Here is a 12134-nt window from a genome sequence, read left to right on the forward strand (position 1 = left end):
AAAGTGAAGTTACTGTGATTAACAGGTTGGGTGGGCTACAGTGTCTAGAGGATGCTAATGCTCAGCTCTACAGCCCTGTTTTTATCAGATCCAGATCTATCAGTGCCCTCGTCCTCCCAGCACTAATTGCAGGATGAAGGTGACCAGTTATCACGCAGGGTGCAGACATCACAGCAATAGTGCTGGCTGGCAAGCTGGCACCAGGAAATATAGCCTTTTATCTAGGTACAGGTGACTCCATTTCTTCTGTCAAAATTATTCACAATTTTTTAAAAAGAGAGAGAAAACAAAAATATCAGTCCCCTCAGTAAGGTATGCTGTTAACAGCTGTGAGCTTTGGATGTATATGAAATTACAGCTTTTGTCTCTCAGGATGATTTCACCAGCGTTGAATTGCCTTTGACCATTAACTAGAAATTCACTTAACCTGAGATTAATCTTGAAAGACAGGAAATGAAAGGTAATGCTGAGCAGGCCTTCTGAGACATGTTTTAATCCCAGCCTTTGACACAGGCATGGTTCTGTATAGCAAAATAACAAATGAGCTATCCTCATCTGCCTGCGAAGTCCCACATCAGCAGTGTTTACCTCAAGAAATCTAGGAAGGAGAAACACTTATCCATGCCCATCACTGACTTTTTCTACTTCACCTTGGAATAAAACTAGAGTACCTCATTTCCACTCCATTTCAAAATGGGGTCAGTAATGCACGTGAGTTCCTCGGCGACATAGCATTTTGCATCAGGAAGACACGGAAAAACTCAGATTATGAGGTGGCTGGAGATCTTTTTCATAAGGGAAGGGAAAATAATGACTGCTGAGTATAAACCTGCAAAATGCCTATGGTCAGGCAACATCAGAAATTCTCTCTCCTTCTCCAGCAGTTGTAATCATACAAAAGGGATAAACAAACTGGCACTGCCCGAGGAAGCCTGAGCCCTCGTTTCTCCCAGCATTTCGCAAATAGCCTAAAGAAACAAGGTGGAGCGAAGAATTGCCAGGCATTTGGGTAAGCAGAGCACACAGCCTTCTTGGTGTTTTGAGACTTAATGTAGACATTTCATTTGAGACAGATGTTACATGCTTTTCTGAAGGTGGTCAGGTTTTATCACATATTTATATTTACATGTATATTCTTTCATCATGAAATGAAATACTTTTGTGAGAGTTACAGTACACCTTTAGCACTTGGGTAGCTTTGAACTCTTTTTAAAAAAAGCTGTAAATAAAGATACTTAACACCTTATCGATTTAGTTGCGGTATCTTGTACCATGACATTTGCTGAGCAATTAGAAAAGTAAGTCTTACTGCAACTTTGATTTCTTTCAGACAAGCAGAGGCTCACAGAAATGGTACACCCACGTAATTTCAGTGGGACCTTCGGGACACCTTACCTCTCACTGCACACTGCAGAAGTTTGCCTTGGCAACCACGGAAGGAAGAGGATCCAGTAGTGCCGCAGTCACTGAGCTGTTTTGGAAGGAATTTGTCCCCGCTAGAACACACACAATCCTTCTTGTGAACTTGCTATGAAGAGACATGACTGGGTGAGAGCTGGACATGGCAGTCCACAGACCGCCCTTGCCTTTGCCAATCCTCCATCCCTTCCTTTCCTCCAGCAGCAAAAGCCAGATCTGGGCAGAGTGGAGGAGCCCTGGGGGTACCCAGGTTCACCTGAGTCTCGTTGCCCTGAGGCCTCTGGAGCTGCCCCATGGATTTGGGCTGGGCCATGGGGGCATGTCAGGGAGCAGCCACAAGGGCACCCTCAGTACAGGTAGGCTGTTGCCACCCCCAAAGCCACCCCTGAAGCAGGTTGGCCACTTTTCGCCCAGGAAAGGTTTTGCCCTAACACAGCACAAGGCCAGGTGGCCGTGGTCGGCCACACCGATATCCCTCTGCCCAAGTCACCGCCACCCCTAGCCCAGTCATATGAGCTCTACTCTGGCTTCCTCTCCCCAGGAGCTCAGAAGGAAACAGACCAAGAGCTGGGGCTCTGGTGCACCCCCTCAGGTCTTCCCAGCTTCACCAGTTTGGGATGCTGTGGGGATCTGGCTGACTTGCTTTTTCATGGGTACAGCCCTGTACTGGAAGGGTTACTTCAGTAACCCGAGCTTGGTGAAAGGAGGAAGGCTCACCCCCCATCTCAGCCTCCTTCAAACCCACACGGGCAGACAGGTGCCTCTGGCCTGAACCCAAGGGCTGGACCCACATGCTGCAAACACCCCTGCAAGGGGCAGCCTAGAGAGAGGGGTGCAAGAGGGTCCCTCCACCCTTCCCTCAATGGATTTAACGCTTGAAGGGTGCTCACAACCACCTCATCCTGCTCCTTACTCTACAGCCCAAACCTGAACAGGGCTGAGGGTGCTGCAACAGCAGGATTCCGAGGACACCCCAGGGACTCCCGACGGGACCACCCCCCGCTGTCCTCGGGCCCCCAAACCTTCCATGCTGATGCTCATCCTGGGGGGCATCCATTTTCTGTGCCCCTCTCGCGTCCCACCCTGAGGGAGCCACAAACCCGGCCGCCCCCTCCTGCCTCTGGCGGGTGGGCTCTGCTTTCAGGGCTCGGCTTGGCAGAGTCCGCTGAGCAGCTAATAACATAACAACCCGGCTTTGATCAATCCGAACTAATTACCCCTCTTAATTAAAGCCTTTAGCGGTTGTTTCAGTGTTTTGGCAGGGCGGCGGGAGGGAACAGCACTCGGGGACCTGGCCCCCGCACCACACTCCCCACCGCCGGGCGCACTCGGGTGCAAGGATTTATTGCCACCAGGTCAAGAAGATTTTTTTTTCTTTTTTTTTCTTTTTTTTTTTTTTTTGTTCTCACGTGCAAGAGTTAAACCGAAATTTCAAATCCGTACACAGCGAACCCGCTCTGTCCATATAGATACGATATTCAAGGGGAGAGGGAGAGGAGAAAACCAAGAAGGTGAGGGGATAACCGGCAGGCAGCGGAGACGGGGCAGGAGCAACACACTGGAAATATATATACATCGAAATAATTAAAGTGGTGCAGCATTCCCGGCTCGGGTAATACAGATCCCAAATAAATACCGCAGAAATTGGCTTGGCGCTTTTCTTTTTCTCTTTTTAAACCATCTCTCCACCTGAGATGCGACAACGACAACGAAAAAAAGTCTTTAAAAAATAAAAAATAAAAGAGGAACCAACCAGTCCCGTAAAACAGTGGCGATATAGAGCAATAATACACAAAAACCGCTTAACAGGTGCATGCAAAGGGGCGGACGCGGGGCCCTTACGGCTGCAGCAGCGGCCCGGGAGGGGGCGGCGGGTCGGGGCCCCCCAGCTCGGTGGGGGGCCGGGGCAGTCCCAGGGCGCTGTCGTGCAGCTTTCGGACGTGCTTCTTGAGGTCAAAGTTCCTGCAGAAGCCTTTGCCGCAGGTGGGGCACGTGAAGGGTTTCTTGTCGTTGTGGGTGTGCATGTGGAAGGTGAGGTTGTACACCTGGTGGAAAGCCTTGTTGCAGATATTGCACTTGAACTGCTTCTCGCCGCTGTGGGTCAGCTTGTGGTTTTTGTAATTGCCTGCAGGGCGAGACAAGAAGGGCAAAAGGGAGCCGGCGCTGAGAACTGGGTGCTACGAAATGGAGGAAAAAGAAAAAAAAAAAAAAAAAAAAGGAAAAAAAGAAAACCAAAAAAGCAGCCCTACTCCATCCCCTGCGCCCGGCTTCAGCAGAAAATGCTGGCGAGCCTCTGAGCAAACAGCCGCCCCCTTCCTCTCCTCCCCACTCTTTTTACAAACACGGAGGGAATTAGCGAATAAGCCAAAATGGCACCAAAGGTGAAATAAAGAAATCACCAAAAATAAAAGCCTAAAAAACGGCTTTAGCCTTCCCAGTATCTCGGCGAGGAGCCCCGAGGGCTGCCACTGCCGGGCAGGGCAGGGAGCGAAGCTGCCCGGGAATGCCCCGTGTTGCTGCCCCCCGCTCCCCAAAAACTACTCTCTTCCCTACTCCGAGGCCACAAGAAAAAGGCTAGCGATGCTTCCCAATAAGCCCACGTCTCTGCTAAGGGGAATTAAAAACCAAAAGTTCTTCCCACCCTCTCCCCGCCGAAAACTGTCCCGCCGCTTGCTCCCGGCCGGCCGGGAGGGAGCGAAGGGCGAGGGGGCCGGCGGCCGGTACCTTTCTGGTGAAATCCTTTGCCACAAAATTCACAGACAAAAGGTTTGTAGCCGGCGTGTATCCGCGTGTGGGTGTTCAGGGTCGAGCTGCGGTTGAAGGCTTTGCCGCACTGGTTACACTTGTGGGGTTTTTCCTAAGGGGGGGAGAGAAACGCGAGGCGCGGCGGTTTTTGGGGGGTCGGGGTGCTGGGTGGGGGTAGGGGTGCTGGGTGTTGGGGTGCTGGATGTTGGGGTGCTGATCTGAGTGCTGGGAGTTCGCCCTGAGGGCTCACGGCTCTCAGCCCCACGTCGCAGAAAGCAAACGAAATCACCCCAAAAGCGGGGGCTAAGCCACCCCGGCCGGGCTCTGCGGTTGCGGAGGGGTCGGGCGCCGCCGAGCTCCCCCCCAAAAAAAGTGACGGGGCCCGATTCGGTGTACGGGAAGGGGGTAATGTTCACCTGGGTGTGGATGATCTTGTGCCGGCACAGCGTGCTCGCCTGCCTGAAGCCCTTCCCGCAAACTTTGCAAACAAAGGGTCTGGCTCCCGTGTGCACCGGCATGTGGCGAGTTAAGTTATAATGTGCGTTAAATACCTTGAAAGTCAAAGCAGACAAAAACACAACAAAACAAAAATAAACAAAATTGCGGTTAGAGCCCGAGCCGTCGTTTGCAAACCAACCGAGCCAGCAAAAGGACCGAAAGGAGGAGCCGGGGAGGGGGGGACAGGGTCGCTACTTGCCTTTCCACAAACTTCGCAGGTGAAAACTTTGGGCTTGCTGCTCGGCGAGCCGCGGCTGAAGTCCGAGGTCTTGTAGGCGATTTTCTCCGAGAGGATCTGAGCGCTCTCCTTCATGTAATGCTGCAGCTGAGCCTGCGACAGGTCCTTGAAAGCTGCCCCCGCCGGGAACTTGTCGGCGGCCGGCAGCACCAGCTTGTTCCGCTCCGCCAGGTACGCCTTGGGCTGCGGGTGCAAGGGAGAGCTGAGGAAATAAGAAGCCACCGGGTGGATGTTGACACCGGAGGACGGGTGACAAGGGCTGTCGCCTCGGTTGAAATAGCACAGGGCTCCCATGGCGTGGAAGGAGGAGTGATTGACCACTCGGGGTCTTACCAGTTTGTACTGCTGCAAGGGCAGGGCGTCGCGGGGGAAATCTCCTTTCAAGCTCAGGGCACAGTTCAAGAGATCGCCGCAGCTAAAGGAGGGCGAGGAAGAGGAGTCTAAGTGAGCCTTCCTGGGGTCCGCTCCGGCCACGGCCGCCTTGGGCAGGGGGTCGTACGCCACCGGGACAAAGGGGATCATGCAGGGGATGGAGGAGTTGAGGTGCAGCGGGTGCTTGGGGTCGCCTTTGGCCGCGGAGCCGTGGAGGAGCTGCGGGACGGGGATGGAGCGGGGCTCGGGCGTCCGCGCCATGATGCGCTCAATGGAGAAGGCGAGGGGCTTGGGCGTGCTGATCATGGTGCTCCTCGCAGACAGGCTTTCTCTGGCCGGAGGAGTCGCTAGGATTTTGGTCGCCGTGTGGTGGCCACTATTGTCCATGGCTGGATTGCATTTGTTCGCCCGCTTTGAGCCGCTTTGGTAGACGCCTCTTTTTTTTCCCCCCTCTCTCTCTCTCTCTCCGTGCCTCTCACTCTCTCTCTCCCCCTTTTCTTGTCACTGAGCTGCAAGGAAGGAGAGCAGCATCGCCGCCGCCACCATCGCCACAGCCTCCGCCGGCGGAACCAGCCTTCTCAGTCCAGTGGACTCATGCCAGCCCATCACAGTTTACTTTGGCGCACCAATGACTCGGGACAATCGCTACTTATTTCTATCAATAGAAAGTGTTGTGTCAATAACGCAGCCAAGATCTCGCCAATCGTTAACTTCCAAGAGGAGAAGGTAAACTAGATAATTGCTCAATTCGCTTCCAACAGGCAACAGGAAAAGTTTTTTCCCCCCCAGTAAGCGGCTACTTTTCATTGGCGCCCGCGCCTCCCCCGCCCAGGGAAGGAGGCGGCTCTCCGCTCCTCGCCTCTCCCCTCTGCCTCCCTCTCTCTCGCTCCCCCCTCGTAGTTTTTTTTTCTTTTTATTATTATTATTATTATTATTTGCAATCTGCTTAACCAGGCTTTAGAGGCCAAGCAAATCCGAGATCAATTTTCTTGTTTGGCTTTAAGTGACATCATCTGAAATCATTGTCCAAGCGCTAAGCAGGGATGTGAAACCCGATTCAAGGGCAAGCGCCGGGGTGTTTGTCAAACAAGGTGCAGCAGCGGCGGCGGCTGGAGGGGAAACCGTTTGCTTCCTCGCCACTTCCCAGCCCGGGCTCTCTTTGTGCGTGGGTGTGCGGGTGCGTGTCTGAGAGCGGGAGGGAGGAGAAGGCTGCCCTGCTCCTGGGACAGCTCCCGGGCTGCTCGCCGCTTTCGAGAACGAGGTCAGGTGGCGGCGAGCTTTAGGAAAACACAGCACACAGCACACAGCACACAGCACACAGCACACAGCACACAGCACACAGCACACAGCACACAACACGAGCCGGGGGCTTGCGGCAGCCAGACGGCGAAAGCAGCGAGCGGGGGTGCAGGAGCCACCCGGGCCAAACCCGGAGCGGGGGAGAGAAGGGGTGAAACGGGACCAGGGATGGGGGAGAGAGGGAAAAGGAGGAACGAGGAGGGAGTGCTTCTAAATTCGGAAAAAAATATGTATGTATATATGTATCTATAAAGTAACCCTCATATACGCTAGGTATAGTTTATCAGTCCACAAATAACGCACAACACAAATACCGAAAGCTTCGGATGGGTATGGGTATAAAAAGAAATACACATCCTTTTATATTCATATACATATATATATATATAACACTGCATATGTATATAACACTGTATATATTTATATATGCGCATGTATACAACTCTCTATGTGTGTATACACCTAAACAGGCGTACTCCCCACGCATTTAGGCCAGCCCTGACGGCCCTGTTCCGGACGGGCCCCAGCTGTTTATGGGGACAGCGAAGCGGGGCGGTCGAGGGAAAGAACAAGGACAGCCGAGAGCAGAGGGGCTTTGTACTTTCACCCCAATCCCACCCCCCAAAACGAAGCTGGGGCACACGGCAGAAGTGCTCCCAGTCCCCAGCATCACCCGCCGAGCCCCCGGTATCCCACGGTAGCTGGGTCGGGACCGCAACGGGTGCCTTGGAGCTGGGGGGCTTGGGGGAGTCGGGGTGCCGCAGCCCCTTACCTGCTGCCCCCCGGCGAGGCCGCTGTCCCCGGGCCGGGGGACCGGGGGGGCACCTGAGCCGCGTCCGAGCATCCCGCATCTCCTTCGTGGTGCCTGCCGAAGGAGAGTTTTCCCCTTCAGAGCAATTTGCGTTTAATTCAATCTAGGCAAATTTCCTCTCGATTGGTGCTGAAGAAGGGAATTATTGTTGAGTGGGTTTTAGAGGCTTCAAATCCCATATACTTAATACGTTAACAGCTTGCTCTTAACTGGTCTTTTTGGGATTGACTTTTTGACATGTGTTTGAAAGTAAAATATGTAGTGTCATTTGAGCAGGGTAAATATCCCACAGCAGCAATTACAGCCCTGCCATTACAATTACACCGGCCTCCTTAATAACGGAGACACGCTCTTGGAGAAGCGGGAGCGCGGTTATTCGTTGCTTCCTTACGGGTACGCTTCGCTTGCTTTCCGTAGCACACGGGAAAACTTATCTTCCTAACTGGTTATTAAATAACGATCTAAAAGACCATTTTTTTTTCCTTTTTATTTATTTTTTTTTCTGAAGTCTCCCTCTCAGAAAAGGCGTTTTGCCCGTGCTGGAGCTGCCCGCAGCACAGCAAATCAATGCCAATCCATATTTTCCGTCCCGTCCCGAGCACTCCGTGGCACTTTGGGACCTCGTTATTTTATTTTAGGCTCCGTGATGAAGCTGCCGAGCCGCGGCTCTCTGCGGCTTTGCTGGTGCGGGGAGATGCTCCCGGGGCCGGGCCGAAAGCAACCCGCGGCCGCTGGCTTTCTGCAAGAAAAGGGCTGCGGGTTGTGGGATGCAGGACGCGGGATGAGGGATGCGGGATGCAGGATGCGGGCTCCGAGGGGGGAAGGAGCGGGCCCGAGTGCCCGAGCCCCGGAGGAATTAAGGGCAAAACTTTGGCCTCGAGTTGATTTCGCGTTCCGCCCGGGAAAGCTGCTGTTCTCTTTTTCCCCGTAATCGGTTTTGCGTTTCATTCGCTCCTAAGCTATGTTCTTGATATTGCTCACTTGCATTATGATCATAACGGATCTCTGCAAGCACTCAAAATCCGAGGCACCGGCGAATTCATCTCTTCGTCAGGATTACTCCAATCCGATCCCAGAGGCGATTAGAGGGAGGTAAAACACCGCCTAAAGCCTAATCTTTAATTTCTTCCCCCTTAATAAAATGAATAATTCCATTGCGTTTCTAAGTAAAAAATGAATTGAAAAGGATAATAACTTCGCTAACCTTCTGCTGCGTGTATTAAGCTTTTCCCTGGGAGCGTTTAGCGCAGCCCTCCGGCCTCCGGCCGAGTTTGGGGACGGTTTCGGGTGACCCGACTCTATGTTAGTGCCCTTCCCCTAAAAACGCCCCGCGGCCCTCCTACCACCGGGGCCCGTTTCAGAAGCCGGGGCTCGTTGTGCCCAAAAAATCCCGTCCTCCAGCAGCCGGCTTCGCGACGGGGAGAGCCGCCTCCAGCCCTCCACTTCACCCAGGGTTGTCTTTGCAAGGGAAACCAAAACGTGAGCCGATTTGGGGCGGAGTGGGGGGGGTGGAGGGGGAGCGGAGCAGACCCGGGGGGAGGCCAGCAGAGCGGGGCCAGCCAGCTCCGTCCCTGCCGTCCCTGCGCTGGTGACATCCTCGCCGCTGGCAGCCTGCCGCCGCCGGGGCTCCCGACATTGTCTTCCAGAAGAAAATAACGAGATATACGTAATATAAATATATAAACACATATATATTATATATATATGGTATATATTTAATATGCTATTCCTATATATTAGTATATAGTTGGTATTATATACTCATATTGGTATATTAGTATATAATATATATGCTATATATATACTTTCTGGAAGCATGCACAGCCTTGTCAGGCAGTGAGCTCGTGTCGGTTTCCCCCCGTACGAGACCCCCGAAAGGAAGAGGACAGAGCCTTCTCCTTTTTAACCAACTCCATCACAAAATGAATCGGCTGACACCGAGCTGCCAGACACGAGTGCTGGTGGAGGTAAAACCCAAAACTTTGACACTACTTCTTGCACGGACCCCCTCGAAACCGACAAGCGAACTGGTGCAAATGAAGAAAAAAAAAAAAAAAAAAGGAAAAAAAGCTTTTAAAAGCCGGGACTCGAGGTGACAAGTGCCCCTCTGGAGCTGGTGCGGGCGCTGGGGCTGCGGAGCGCAGCGCTGCCCCTAATCTCATCATCCCGCCCGGGGGGGGGGGACCCAGCGGTGTCAGCAGCTCCAAAGGGCCCTTGGCGAAAGTGGCTGGGAGGGGCCAGCGGCAGCTGGAACCATGAGTGACACCTTGGTGCTTGTTCCTTTCCCAGTTCATCAAACGGCCAGCCCCGCTCCCGCTAAATGAGCGCCTGGCGCCCTTTGGTTTGGAGGGGGGAAGAGATTTGTTTTTAAGATTCCTGGAGAGGAGCGGCAGCGATTCCTTTAGGTTTTGTTTCTTTTATTTATTTATTTTTTCTGCCCGGAGCAAGGCAAAACTCTGCTGGGATGCCGGGCCCGGTAGACGACAGGGAGGGAGAAACGAGGAAAGAATTACAAAAGTATGGGGACACATACAAAAATTTTTAAAAATAAAATAATAATAGTAATAAAAACGCCCCATCGCCGCCCCTGCGCCCGGCGGGGCTCCCCAGTGCCCGGCTGCCACGGGGGCAGCCCTCGGGGGAGCGGTGCTGCCCCTGAAGCCGAGCGCTTCGGGGCTTTTAGCCTCTGGTTTTGCCGGTGGGAGGCCGAGGGGCGCAGTGCCAGCGGGTGTCCCAGCGGGCAGCTCCTGTGGTTGGCACGAAACGAGTTCCCCTCTCCCTTTGGGGCCCCGCTGCTACCCGCCGGGTCCCGCCGGCTGATGGGGCCACGTTTGCCGTCAGCCGCCCCAAAACCCGCGGAGGTTCCCCTGGCCTCCCCCCGGGCTCCCTCCGTTTCCCTCCCCTCCCCTCCGACGGCCGCACACCTCGGGGGGGGGGGGGGGGTGCGGGGGATTTCGACGCCCCCCTAAAACCGTGGGAAAAGCCCTGCCGCGGGGGTGCGCACCGACCTCCCCACGCCTGGCCTCGGTCCGCGGCCTCACGCAGCTGGTTAGTGAGGTGTGTGCATTAATAAGGAGGGGAACGACCTCTGGAGTGCTGCCATTTCAGTACCTGCCCTACTGCCATGGCTGCTGCGCTGCCCTGCTAATGGTGTTTTACCCTGGACTTCACCTCTGAGTTAGTTAATCCAAAACTGCAAACATCTTGTAACTTCCTCCTGGTTACAGCATCTTTGGTTTCTTTACCTTCCTTCCTTCCTTCCTTCCTTCCTTCCTTCCTTCCTTCCTTCCTTCCTTCCTTCCTTCCTTCCTTCCTTCCTTCCTTCCTTCCTTCCTTCCTTCCTTCCTTCCTTCCTTCCTTCCTTCCTTCCTTCCTTCCTTCCTTCCTTCCCCTCTTTCTCTCTTTCTCTCTTTCTCTCTTTCTCTCTTTCTCTCTTTCTTTCTCTCTCCTTCTCTCCTTCTCTCTTTTTTTCTCTCCCCCTCCATTTCTTCACTCACCTCTATCTAACTGACAGACACATCATGTAAATACCGCATGCAGATGAAATTGTATACGAAAGTGCTGGACGTCTGGGTCATACATGCAGCATGTACCATGAAATCTGAGCCACCCACTGCAAAACACAAAATTCATGGATTTTTTTTTATTTTATTTTTTTTCCTGAAGATGGTGTCAAGGCACAGAGAGGGGCAGCTGAAACTTGAGGGACAGGGAGCTGGGGGACTCCCCAGGCTGTCTGAGCAGGACCCCACCGCCCTCAGGCAGGCAGCAGGGTTGCTGGTGGCAACCCTGATTTCAGACCACCATCAGGTTTGTTATGGTTGGGCATCTCTGAAGGCAATCCACAGAGGCAGGATCTTGATCATCTGGGTCCATGGGCAAGCAGACACAGAATTGTAGCTGAGCTACAGCCTGGGACAGAGGACAAACCCATCTCACTTCCCACACTGTGGTCAGGGCTGGACAGCTGGGTTACTGCCAGGTCAGCCCTCAGCTGGAGAAGAGCTGCACCCACAACCTCCTGGGCTGTGCTGACAACAGCCACTTCTATCCCAGCATTTCTAGTTTCCACTCCAGACCCAGATGCTGTTAGCAACTTGCTAAAGACAGCAGCACCCAGTTTTGATACCACTTCCACTTCTTGTGAGACTTAAAGGTCTCCTAATACCTCTACTGGAGAACACCCTGAAGTCCTACAGCCTGTTCTTGCAGGAAAACTTCATGTGCACCTCTCAGATCCTCAGGAAGTCCAGCAGCAAAGCCCTTCACTTCAAGTGTAACACCAGGGCTCGATAAGGAGCTCAGCACCCTTTCTTTCTTCTTCAGGTATAATGCTTCTGTTCTGTGTTCCCTCAGATTTTGTCTACACACATCCAGGAACTAGCCATGTTCTATCTCGCTCTAAAAAAAGAAAAAAAGAAAAAAAAAAAAAAAACACAAAACACAACTCAATTTTTTGTAAGTTGTGAGTTTTAACTTAGGAAAATTTGGGTTCTTACTAACTCACATTGAAGGCATAGGAAAATGGGCAGTGGGCACTGTCTGTTCATCTGTCAGTAAGGTTCTTGTTTTTGTTTTGTTTATTTTTGTTTTACAAAGGCGTTATGCCCTTGGATATTTGTAGGCTTTTTATACATTATTTGTATAAATCTGCTCTATAAACCAATATACTCACTGTAATCACCACATAAACTGAATGCATTCTTTCAAAAAAGCTGGTTCTCATGAGGAATCATACAACAGTTCAAATGG

The 12134-nt window shown here is 52.6% G+C and overlaps 1 protein-coding gene and 1 long non-coding RNA gene across 2 annotated transcripts; one reads left to right on the plus strand and one right to left on the minus strand.

The window, feature by feature from the left end:
- Positions 1-535: 535 nt before the first annotated feature.
- On the plus strand, positions 536-2761 carry LOC311426709. Its single transcript, XR_014686977.1, has 2 exons — positions 536-1009; positions 1331-2761. It is a non-coding gene; the product is annotated as an uncharacterized lncRNA (long non-coding RNA).
- A 496-nt stretch (positions 2762-3257) lies between these two features.
- FEZF1 (FEZ family zinc finger 1) lies at positions 3258-5659 on the minus strand (the record flags this gene model as incomplete). Its single annotated transcript, XM_084506446.1, has 4 exons — positions 3258-3544; positions 4144-4276; positions 4581-4715; positions 4862-5659. The coding sequence occupies 4 exons, from the start codon at positions 5657-5659 to the stop codon at positions 3258-3260; spliced, it is 1353 nt and encodes a 450-aa protein (XP_084362572.1).
- Between the last annotated feature and the right edge of the window lie 6475 nt (positions 5660-12134).

The sequence above is a fragment of the Aythya ferina genome (assembly GCF_964211825.1).
Source record: "Aythya ferina genome assembly, chromosome: 1".
In the NCBI taxonomy this organism is placed as follows: Eukaryota; Metazoa; Chordata; class Aves; order Anseriformes; family Anatidae; genus Aythya; species Aythya ferina.